Consider the following 12,149-nt stretch of genomic DNA (forward strand, 5'->3'; position numbering starts at 1 on the left):
AATGTGGGTTCCATAGCCATTTATTATCATTATCATTATCATTATTATTATTATTATTATTATTATTATTATTATTATTTTCAAACTAAGGGAGCAATTTCAAACTAAGGGAACAAAATTTTCCAACCACTATTAAGTGGATTTACTTTCCTTTTTTTGAATACATACATACATACATACATACATACATACATATATATATTAATTATATCATGATTTAAATAAGCATATCTTGTATGATTTTGAGCTTAAATTTAATCCACATTTGAATGCCTAGATACATGATTAATTTCAAATAGCCTCAAATGTAAATTTATTTATTCCAAACCTCAAAATAATATGAATTCTTAATTTTGAATACTCAACAAAAACCCAAGTTTCACAATTTATTTATTATCTAAGGATCAAGATGTTACATCTATCATGTATTTTAGGCCTTGCGATGTTATTTATGATAAATTATGATGTTAATAGGACTAAAATACTAGTGCAAGTATAGTAGATTTATTGCAAAATACAATGCTAAAACTTTCCCTTTGGTTTTGCATATTAAGGAGTTGGGGAGTGAAATTTTGATGTGATTGGGTTTGTGTTCATGTGGTGTGTTGTACAAGTAATCATAAATTCAATGAATATGGTCTGGGTGTTAGGAATGACATTTGACACACATATAGGGTTTTAGACACCTTTTTAGTTATGAAAGAGGTGAAAAGTTTATAATTTATAAAAATAGGATCTCAAATTTTCATAACTTAAAATTTCGCAAACATCATTTAGGGAATTTCAAATTAGAGTAAAATATTATTTTAGAAGCATGAGATATCTCATGGGAGTTAAATGACTCAAAATCAGTTGAAAATAAATAAGAAGTAAAAAACATAGAGGTACGCCGCAGCTATCCTTCTCCGTGCCGCACACCGCAACTTGTTACACATTTTTAGATAGCATTCTGTTGTCAATGACAACATCTAGGGGCGACTTCGTACGCCTCATTTCTTTGTTCGATATTCGATTGAGATGATCTAGGTGTTTACATCTCTTTTTAATAAATTGGGTAATAGTACGAGTTTTACTTCCAAATTTTGTCACACATAAAAAATGGACACCCACATATAATTTCACAACTTTTTACATTTTTTACAACTCAAAAGTGTCCAAAACCTCACATATGTGCTTAAAACTACCACTAACATCTAAAACACACTGAATGAATTTAGGACCACTTGTACACCACATCATATGCACATAATCTCATCAATGTCAAATTTTTACTCTTCAACCTCTTTTATAGCAAAAATAAAAGGAGGAGGTTTTTAACATTGCATAAATCATTAAATTTTAAATTAATAACATAACAATATACCCTACACTTATATTAGTATTTTGGTCTTTTCAACACTTATCCAACTCACATACAACATTTCAAGTCTCAAAACACATTTCAAAGATTATAAACTATTACATAGTATAAGTGTATACAAAATATATTTTAATTAGTAATATTCTAGCTATTACACAAAATAAATGAAGTGATCAGACTTAATAGTTGGAATACTCAAATTCTTAAGCCTTCTGAGTTTTTTTCCTTTTCACAAAAGAGTTAAATCTATGATTTTATTGATATTTTAATATTAATAAGGTGAATTTTAATAATTTATGCAATGTTTCTTCAAATTTTACAAATTGATCTGGAAGCCAACTTTTTAAATTTACAAGATATCCTTTTAAATCTACAAGCCAAGCTTAACTAACAAAATAACAAATGCTTAGTCTTTTTGTAAATCTAATAAAATGAGTTGAAAACTATGTAAATCAATTTTTAAAATTTGAAAAACCAATGCAAAAATTATAAATTCATTTGTAAATTTATGAGTTTAACTTATAAATTTAAGATATTGAATTATTAATATGAAAGCTTTAATCCTTAAAGACTTGTTTTTAAATTTAAGAAGCTTAACTTGTAAATTTACTAAATTTAAATTGTAAATTGTAAATATTAAAATATTGATATTGCAAGTGGTTAAATTTTTAGTAAGAATATTTTTTTAAAAATATTTTTTGACTAGTTATTACTGGTTGGTAACTGTTCAACGGCTGCCAGTTACTAGTCAATAACGTCCGATGCCAGTGAAAGGAATGTGAGCCAAAGAAAATTCTCGCTATTGTACACGATAAATTAAATACAAGAAAGTTCCACAAGACTTGGGAATATTCTCACACGTAATGAGACTTTTTTGTAAATATATTTCTTGCATAAGATTTATTTACAATTTTCCCCTTTTTTAATGGAATTTCTTTGGAAGAAAAAAAGTACAGATATTTCATGATGTATTTAGTGATTGTGCCTTTTTTTTTATATTTAAACTAGTTAAAAAGTTATTATTTTCATTGCACTATTTTTAATACACATGTTAAGGACAGAAGTTAGAATAAAAGTGAATCTTAATACTTATACAAGGAACAATTTAAAAAATAACATTTAAGAGCACAATGACAAATTAATTATACACACCGTCCTTTTTTTAAACTCCCTTAGTATAATCAGCTAAAAATAGTATAGGAAAAACATAATCTTTGATTTTAATAATCTCATTGAGTTTTGTTTTTAATTTTTATAGTTTTTTCAATATTCTCAGTCTCTGTAATTTTAAAAAGATTGAGTAATTTTTATTTTTTAAATCCTTATAATTTTTATTTTTCAGTGATTTTAGTTTCTACAGAAATTAAAAACATTGAAAAAATTATAAAGATTAAAAATAAAATTCAATAAAATTATGAGGATTAAAGATTATATTTTTTAAAAAATATAATTAAAAATAGCTCTCTTTCACATCTCTTCAACAAAATCAAATAGGATTTACTCTTTATAAAGAGACATGCATTAATATCACCAATTTGGAAAGAATATGCGCATCAAACTAAGAGTTTAACAATAATTTTTATTTTCCAAGACATATCTAAACTTGCCTTGAAGATATGGTTGGATGGCCAGTAACCACCCCCCCCCCCAAAAAAAAATAATAATAACCAAATTTAACTATACACACACGTGGCAAAAAAAAAAAAAAAAACACACAATATTTCCCTCGTCAGGGTATTTTAAAATCCGCACCTTTGTTTGCTCGAGAGTACATAGAATTAGCAGCAGAAGGCGCTTCGTCCTCCACTTCTTGCAGTCGCAGAAAAGGGAACTTCACGATTGAAGCTCAACGTAACTTGTAAGCCACGCGGATCCCGTCTCCGGAGACATCAGTGAAAGATATAATCCAAGACTCAGGAGATCCTTAGCATGGAAAATGAGGTCAGCGTCGGGGGTGCTCCCTAGAGTTATCTCTTGTTAACGGAGTAAAAACCCCATCACAGACCGCACCTTGTTTTTTGCGTCTTGGTAACATCAGTGTTTTTTTTTTTGGCGTCCGCACCTTGTTTTTCTACCTTTCCGTCAGATGGAGGGAAAGGGAAGAGACGCGGAAGCAGAGACGATAGACATCGGCAGTCCACTGCCATGCCCTAACACCGTGACTATTCGTAGGAACCCCTATCGTAGAGCTCGTGCTACTCCCATCAAAGCTTCACAATGCTATAATTCATCTATTTCAAAGTTGCGAGAAGTTCCGCCGTTCCCTAATGAAGACATTTTGTCCGCACAAAATCCGGAAAATGCTCCATTGCAGCTCTCCTCTACGTCTCATGGAAAATCAGAGAGCGAAAACATCAAAGTTTTCCTGAGAATCCGACCTCTCCTAAACTCTAAGGGTCCTGGAAAAGTAGGCTCTACTGTTGCTGATCAGAATCAGAGGTTAAGAGCTAAAAATGCGTGGCCTCAGAACCCAACAAAAAAGAATACATTAGGACGGGAGAAAATTGTCAAAGGGTCCAGAATTTGTATAATGCTTAATGACCCTCATTCGGTGACACTATCACCCCCTACAGATTTGCAAGAGTCTAAGAAAATCAAATCTGAGACTTACGGAGGTTTCTCTCATGTTTTTTCTACCGATTCATCTCAGGTACTCTTTCCATTGTTACCTTTTCTTCCTCCTTGGTAGTTTTTCACCTTTCTCAACGAGCAATGGGATATTCACGAATTTACATTTCAATTTTTAGCTTGCAGTGTATGAGAGAATGGTGAAACCTATGGTGGATGACTTTCTTAGCGGTAAAAATGGGATGTTGGCTGCACTGGGGCCCAGTGGCTCAGGCAAAACGCATACTGTTTTTGGGCGTCCAAGGGAGCCTGGAATGGTACCTCTTGCCCTTCAACACATCTTCAAGGAGACTGAGACTAGGGCCAATCAGGCATTAAGGTATTCTATGATCCTTTATACATTTGGAACTTCTCTAGATGCATCCTAAAATTACATTGCTATTCAATCTCGTTGCTTGGTCACTGCTCACTAAGAATCATATTTGAAAATGTTATGATAATCCAACTTGAAAATTTGAATGAGGAATTTCCTTAATGTAATCAGTGTAACATGCCAATATCCTTATTCGACATGGGTCCTTGACACATGCAAGTGGTTTTGTATTCAATTGGAAGCAGCCAGGCATAGATAAGACACAATTCTCAGGGAAGTCAATATAATTTAGCTGTTCTCATTATGAACACAAACAAGATTATGCATTAACTAGCTCTGGAGAACAGCAGCACCTGGTCTTAAACTTTCCTATTATTTTTTCTGGTCAATTGAACGTTTCTATAGTTAATTGAATGAAATGTCAAATTAGTCCTTGGGTGGAAGTTGCAGGTCCTTTTACATATCAATATTTGAGATTTATTCTGAACGAGGTAAAGCGGAGAAGCTGTTTGATTTATTGCGAGATGGTTGTGAATTGAGCATGCAACAATCAACTGTAAAAGGCCTGCAAGAGGTTTTAGCTACATCTCCTTAATTTAATGTCACTAAATGTGTATAAGATGATTGATAATGATAATTTGTTCTTGGATTTCTCTGAACAGGTTCTCATATCTAGTGCCAGACAGGCAGAATCCTTAATAGCACAAGCGATGCTCAAACGTGCCACTGCAATGACTAATACTAACAGTCAATCAAGGTAAAATGCAAACACAAATTTAAGAAGTTCCTTTTTTGTTGGCTTGGTAGTTCTTCTCAGTGGAAAGCTTCAAGTACTTTGATACAAGGAAAAGTTAGATGTAGTGAGTTCTTTCTTACAATGATATAACTAATGATACTCTTCAATGTATTCCAGTGTCCCGTTTGAGGCTGATCTTCTGTAGCTAGTTTATTACTAACTACGAATTGTATAGATTCATAATTTATCTGCAATAAAGCCTGGATGAAGTAATTCTTACTCCTGTCTTCAGTGAACTTATAGAACGGATTATTACCTTTTCTAATTGGACTCTGAACGTTGGTAGCTGTTTATAAGTTTATACATGCAATGTTTTATTCTTGAGATTTGATTTTGTCCTCTTGTTGTAGCCGTTCACAATGCATAATTAATGTTTGCCAAAAGTGTGAAGAGGCAGTCAGCTCACCATCAAATAGTGCTGTTTTGACTATAATTGACCTTGCTGGAGCAGAAAGAGAAAAGAAAACAGGGAATCAGGTCTTTATATAGTCGTATTGCTATGAAATATAGGTGTTGATTTTGAGTATTCTGCAGTTTGGCAACTTCAGGATAGAAGCTGCATGGCTAGTCTCGAAAGTCAAACCATATGTCACCTTTGCAGTCTTTTCTAAAATAGGGATGTAAATGTTGTGGCCTATAAAACGTAGCAAACATGTTTTCATGCATAAGCAAATCTGTCGGCCATGATGAAGTTTATGTTATCAGTTTTTCAACTTTAATTTATGAAATTATTCATAAAGTAACCATGATACCATAAAGTTATAGATAGTGTAAAAAACATGAGCGTCTACTTATATTTTGAATTAAATTCTTTTTTCTGTGACCAAATTCAATATCTGGTTTAAAATAAACCTTTTGAAAATGTCAGAGAATCAGCAAACGTAGAATTGCTGATGATCTTGTTGTAACTTGTAATTATTACTTGATTCTCATAAGCTAGATTGAGAATAAATATATCACAACATTATGGAATAAATATTTTGCTATTACCTTCACCTCACATTTTCTTATATTGCAGGGGACAAGATTTCTTGAAAGCAATTTCATCAACAACACTTTAATGGTGTTTGGCTTGTGCTTAAGAGTATGTATCATGCGCTCAGGTCTTTTCCTTATTCTTTTTTCACACTTCCACCACTTTCATCTATGGTTATGTTGATCTGTTTTTACTTCCAGTCCTTACTGGAGCACCAAAAAAATCCTAAGAAACCATTGCAGAAGCACTTCCAAAACTCATTGGTAAGTTTTTTTAGACAATAATTTGACATATTGCTGGCCTTTGATGCATTTCGATTGTTTTTGTTGCCATTATCTCTGCCTCGATGCTGCATGTCATATCTGCAGAATATACAATTGATGCTCTCGGTTGTTCTTTCTGTTCATTAATATTTTTTTAAGAAACAATAACTGAAATAAAGAAGACTGAAGAGATACAAATATCACTGTTTCTACTACAGTTAACTAGGTTTCTTCGAGATTATTTGGAGGGCAAGAAGCGCATGACCCTGGTATGCAGATTCTATTTTAAGCTTAGTTTTCCTCCAGATAATTTAATCATGTTTTGAGAATTGCGATTCTTTTTCATGAAATTGGGATTCAATAACTCTCCCAAGTCCACTAATCTTGGTGAACTTGCCCCCAGCTTTTAACAGCAAAGTCAGGAGAAGAAGATTATCTTGATACATCTTACCTACTAAGACAAGCTTCCCCTTTCATGAAAATCAAGTGACGCTATTTTCATCTCTTGATTTCAATTGCATTTCATATCTACCCCCATTTATAATAGAATGTATATGCTTTTGTCAGGTATAATGAAGTTGAACCATCAAATATTGTTCCTAGCAAAAGGCAGTACCAAGCATCATCTATAGTGGAGAAAGCAAAACCGTCATCTATTTTAGGGCAAGCAAAGCGAATGAGACTTGTTAGCAGTGAAGATAGTGTGCGTGTTCTTTTGACTTTCCTAGCTTGTACCTGCATGGCTGTCCCTCTTCTTTGCATGTTGTCCTTTTAAAAATAAGATCAGAAGAGATTTATTAGATAATCATTAAAGCACCAAGTTTCCATGAATTCAATAGTTAAAACAGAAATTCTGTGTGTAAACAAGCTATTTCATATGAACTCTTGATTTAGAAGAAAGTGAATTGATGATTTGAACATATGGTACGGAACACACTTCACTCCAAGGATTCATATCTGCAGTTATATTCGATTAAATGGAATTTGATATGATCAACATGTTCCTTTTTTCTTTGTTATCTATTAGTTTGAGAATAATTTTTTATGTTTGATTTGTGAAACATTTTGATTGATAACTTCAAGGATTAAATTCTGGATACTTCTATTACGCTTTAAAGTGTGAACAATTTTTTTGTTTATTTCCAGAATGAAGAGCGCAATGTCAAAGGATTGCACATTTCTAAAGGAGGTTGTATATTCAAATTGAGCTGAATTTATCAATTCTGACACTTGGCAGTTGATATCTTCTCACATTTAAACTTTCTTGCCCTAATTTTTACTTGGCTATTGATGCTCCAGGAGTTTGCAAATTAAAAGCTAATAGGCGTACCCCAAAGTCACAGCGTGATAGCCAGGCTCAGAGTGAAAGAAGCCACGTTATTATGCAGAATTTTGCCAAAGCTTTATGGAATATTTTGAAGCAATACAATAGCAAGCTAAAGGTGATAATTATTAAAAAAAAAAAAAGAACCCAAGTTTTAATCTATTCTCTCATAAAAAGTGCTTTCACGGCAAGCTTTGCGCTCAAGCTAACTGTCAAGTTATACTTTATACCAATATTTATAATCAGGTTGCAGAAATGGAAATACAAAATCTCAGAGAAAGCATTGGGCATGAAAAGGAAAAATATCAAGAGCTGGAAACAGAGATAAATGAGTTCAAAGCATTCTGCACTTGTCGCCAAGGGAGCAAAGGATGCAATGCTTATAATCAGGTATGCAGATTTTGTGGTTATGGATTCAACTCTAAAAATTTTCCAGCTTATGTATGGAAGTTGGACTGCTACATATCTCAGCTCGATTGATGGCCCACTTTTTTAGCCATTTGGGGCCAAGAACTAGTTCAGCCATATATGCTCTGTTGCACCATGATTCCCATGCCCCCTTCTTTCTTACGCCAAGTTAACAAATGAGACGAGGAAGAGAACACCCTTTTTGGCAAATGGAGGCTGAGTTCTCATCAGCATGAAACCTTACATCTTACATCTATAGATCAGTAGACTCTACTAATTACAGAAATATTGCAGCCCAAGATACAACAAGCATACGGTCGCCATGCAGTTAGTTATACTATTTATCTCAAGATGTATTTGTGCTACATATTAATCATTTAATTCCTCTTCTCTGAACCACTGGCATGCTAGTGCTTCTAAGAATCTGGTTGAACTAGAACGCATCAGATGCCCTTTCTACTGATAGTTCCGTAGGAACCTTTATCATACATGTGACATACTAACTAGCCAAAATTTAAGTGATGAGTGCATTATATATGTGCACTCATTTTGAGTTTTAAGTGGATAATGATTTTGAGAAAGCTATACTCACCAGTATTTTTTTTCATGTTAGAATTTCTTTGAGCTTCATATTATAAGAAAATTGCTGGTGGTATTTCTTTATCTATTTCTTCTAGGAAACATTTGATGCTCAAGCATCATCTATGCCTAGACTTCATCATTCAGATTATGAGCCTCCACTTGGAACTTCCTGTATGCTTTTGGATGCTGAAAAATCAGACAGGTTAGTCTTGTGATTGATAATCTTCACCTTGTGGTTGCTGCTTGTCTCTCTTGTCCTTGAAGCATCTGGCTGTCTAATTTATTCTAGAGCATCACTCCTGTCTTTGTGCTTGCTGTAATAATTAGGAAAGATGAGGACTGCTCATCAAGACCAAGGTATCGTAATGCTTCGGAGGTTGAGGGAGAGAGCAAGATACTAACAGTGAGTTGATTTTATAGCCAACAACGCGTACAAATATATTCAAATTGCTTCAATGATGGATATGTATTCGGTTGAAATTGAGTTTATATAGGAATCATTCAAGTTGTGGAGTTGATTCTTTCCTCTAATCTTTTCAATGCTTTCGTTGCAATGATGGATACGTAGAAGGTAGAAATTGAGTTTGTATAGGAATCATTCGAGTTGTGGAAATAATTTTATCTTCTAATCTTTTCAATGTTTTCATATGAATGATTGTCTGCAAGAACGGTGCCATTAAATACATCATTCCTTTGACAAGCCCTGATAAAAGCTGTTGCTGTGATCAACCTTGCAGGAGTTCAACGATTCTTTATCATTGCCTAATGATGAAAAGTTGGGCCCTTCGTCACCCATGGATGCCTCATCTACCAAAGCCTGTGACCATGCTGGTTATCGACCTGACGACACTAATGCTTCTCACCAATCTGATGATAAATTAATCCTATTGAATCGTCAGGTAAGATGATAGCCTACATCTAGTCTCCGAACTTTATATATATATATATATATATATTACAGGTTTAGAGGTTATAATAGAAATATAATTATGCTGAAAGCTTCCAGGTAGACGAACACTCTACTGAGGATATTATCCATTCTGAACATGAAATTTATATTTGTGAGATTCAGACCAAGAACTGTGCTCGATATTTCTATCTGTTCTTTCCAGGAAACTTTTGATGCAGAAACATTATGTGAGCCTAGACTTGATCATTCGGATGATGAGTCTGTACTTGGTACATCAGGCACGACTTTGGACACTGAAAAATCAAACAGGTTAGTCTCAGTCTTCTTACTTTCTTTCTTTGTTTTTTTTGTTTTTTCGGATCAGCTGTGACCAGCAATCTTTATCCCTCGGTTCCTACTAGTCTTTCTGGCTCTTCCTGTATCTAGCTGGTTAGTTTATTCCGAAGTGTAATTTCTTACTTCCTTCTCGCTGTAATTATTAGGAAATGCTGGGCCGACTCATCAAAACCAGGGAAGCGTGATGCTTTGGTGGTAGAGAGCAAGATAGTAACTGTGAGTTAATTCTTAAGCCATCAACGTTGAATAAGTATATCAGTATTGATCAGGCGATGTTATTACAACTGGGAATGGTGTTGTGGTTTTAAATTTGCCTGCACTGAGTAAAATATCATGAAAATTGACACCGCAGAATTGACAAGATAAATAGATAATACTGCATTTCTTTCAATGTTTTATCGCGAAAAACTATTGGCGAAAGAATTAAAATACCCTCGAATATACAACCTCTGTTAAAAGCTCTTACACAAAATCTATTCCTGCCTTCCTCATGCTTCATCAGCTTTTCAGGAGTTCAACAACTCACCACTGCCCACTGATGAAACGCTGGAACCTTCATCCCCTAAAGCTGTCTCATCTACTAAAGGATGTGACCAGGTGGGTAGTCGGCATTCCGAGAGAAGGGACAACTACTCCTGCAACCCTCAGAAGCCAAAGAGGTCCGTGATGCAATTTATGGTAGAAGAATAATCCTGCGTGTTTATCGTAGTCTTTGCATGTTTTTCAGATTATAATTTTATCATTTTTTAACATCTTATAAATATAATTATAATAATGTAGGAGACTTTTGCCTTCCACGTCCGTGTTATTAAGGGATCTGAGTAACCTCGATCTTGTAGGCGAGGCAACGACATTGAAGGTAATATAATTAAGGGTGATCTTCCCCTTACACATTCGGCTGGGGTTTCCGGTTTCTGACTAGGGCCAGGCATTCATTGGAGTGTAAATAAAGTTTTTCTCTTAAAATAAAAGAATGAATGGGTCGTGAATTTGGAGTACAAGACATTTTGATATGTATTGACATTTCAATTGATTTGCAGGGGAGAAAAGATACGCGGAAGTCAGCTTCAGGTGATGTGAAACGAACAGATGGAAGTATCTCTCTTATCCGAATGCTTAAGAGCAATCTTCATTTCTAGTTGCCCTGGTTGCCTGAAGTCTTAACTTCTATTTTTGGCTAATGTGTAGTCAGCGCTTCATACTTTATTTACGTACTGATGATTTGTACAGAAGTTGGTCATGGGTTATTGGTTCTTGTTTGTTCCCACATCTGTTTCGCAATGTAGGGACCAAGTTTCCCACATTTGCCCGTATCAAGGCCGCACGCTGGGTAGTGTGCTTGGGACTGATTTCGACTCTTCCTGCAACTCTCTCTCTGGGGCGGTGCCAATCCCATTCCATAATATATGCACTCGGGAAAACTCCCGTCTTGCCCCAAATCTAATTCCCCACTTGCCTCATTTCTTATTTCACACGCATGACGAATCCCGTTACATTTTAGCTGTTGAGAAGAATGTTGCTTTGACAAAACACCACTTTAAGTGTTTGAAAGGGACATGTGGTGGGAGTTTAAGGTGTGCCTTGGATGAAGTCTAATGACCTGAGCCCAGTAAAAAATGATATATTTGCCTAGTTTATTCGTTTTCTCTCGACCGATGTTTCTCCGATGCCAGTTAAGTGTATATATTCACAACGGACCTACTCTGACGCAGACTTCCTAACCCATTTTTGGGTAACCATTGATCACGAAAGCTATCTTCCGGCCCACTGATGTGGTCCTTGTCTGTGTGTGTGTGTATTTAAATCATATGACAATACCAATGAGCTTTTAGCCATTAGCAGAGCAGTCTTGGTGTTTTGAGCTTTTAGCCAAGAATTAAATAACATTAATTACTGATGAGCTGGCAAGTATAAACTACAATTGAATTAAAGGATAGGAATCCCATGGCCATGGGCCATGACAAAGACCGAGACAGCAAAGGTGACATTCCCTTTTTAAGCTTAGACAACGTCCATCCCTGGCTTTCTTTCTCATCAAGCCCCCCCGTTCCCTATTATTCCACAATCGTTGGGACGAAAGGCGCACAAGAAGCAAATGAATCAAGACACATGCTATGAGCCTATAACTGATAGTTATTGCAGATTTTGGTGTGCTAAATCTTTCTTTGGTCTCTTCGTACCATTGAGCGAAATCCTTTGTGGTGCCAACAAATCGCGCCCCCTTGCCTGGCTTCGTTTCATCATTATTCATGT

At 34.9% G+C, this 12,149-nt stretch overlaps 1 protein-coding gene across 4 annotated transcripts; it reads left to right on the top strand.

The window, feature by feature from the left end:
• The first annotated feature begins 3,148 nt into the window (after positions 1–3,148).
• Positions 3,149–11,243, top strand: LOC129304139 (kinesin-like protein KIN-6). Of its 4 annotated transcripts, none has more exons than XM_054943811.1 (22): positions 3,149–3,301; positions 3,447–4,010; positions 4,108–4,307; positions 4,746–4,875; positions 4,964–5,058; positions 5,448–5,574; positions 6,116–6,181; positions 6,274–6,336; positions 6,555–6,605; positions 6,740–6,822; positions 6,904–7,039; positions 7,483–7,525; positions 7,636–7,778; positions 7,907–8,050; positions 8,746–8,852; positions 8,978–9,053; positions 9,388–9,549; positions 9,763–9,869; positions 10,043–10,112; positions 10,399–10,555; positions 10,677–10,755; positions 10,937–11,243. In XM_054943811.1, exons 1-21 carry the CDS (start codon positions 3,290–3,292, stop codon positions 10,706–10,708), a joined length of 2,568 nt encoding a protein of 855 aa, XP_054799786.1. In that variant the 5' UTR covers positions 3,149–3,289; the 3' UTR covers positions 10,709–10,755; positions 10,937–11,243. The 4 variants fall into 4 exon arrangements, with proteins under 4 accessions (XP_054799786.1, XP_054799783.1, XP_054799784.1 ...); XM_054943808.1 differs by having other exon boundaries at positions 10,407–10,555; XM_054943809.1 differs by having other exon boundaries at positions 4,752–4,875; positions 10,407–10,555.
• The last annotated feature ends 906 nt before the right edge of the window (positions 11,244–12,149 follow it).

Source organism: Prosopis cineraria, unplaced genomic scaffold (genome assembly GCF_029017545.1).
Source record: "Prosopis cineraria cultivar Desert tree isolate PC_DT_omini unplaced genomic scaffold, ASM2901754v1 PC2, whole genome shotgun sequence".
Lineage (NCBI taxonomy): Eukaryota > Viridiplantae > Streptophyta > Magnoliopsida > Fabales > Fabaceae > Prosopis > Prosopis cineraria.

What these genes read in the sequence shown, in the direction of transcription:
- LOC129304139 (XM_054943808.1), top strand. An exon ending in AATACTAACAGTCAATCAAG is followed by an intron (nt 5,059 to 5,447) that starts GTAAAATGCAAA and finishes CTCTTGTTGTAG; the next exon opens with CCGTTCACAATGCATAATTA. An exon ending in AGCACTTCCAAAACTCATTG is followed by an intron (nt 6,337 to 6,554) that starts GTAAGTTTTTTT and finishes TTTCTACTACAG; the next exon opens with TTAACTAGGTTTCTTCGAGA.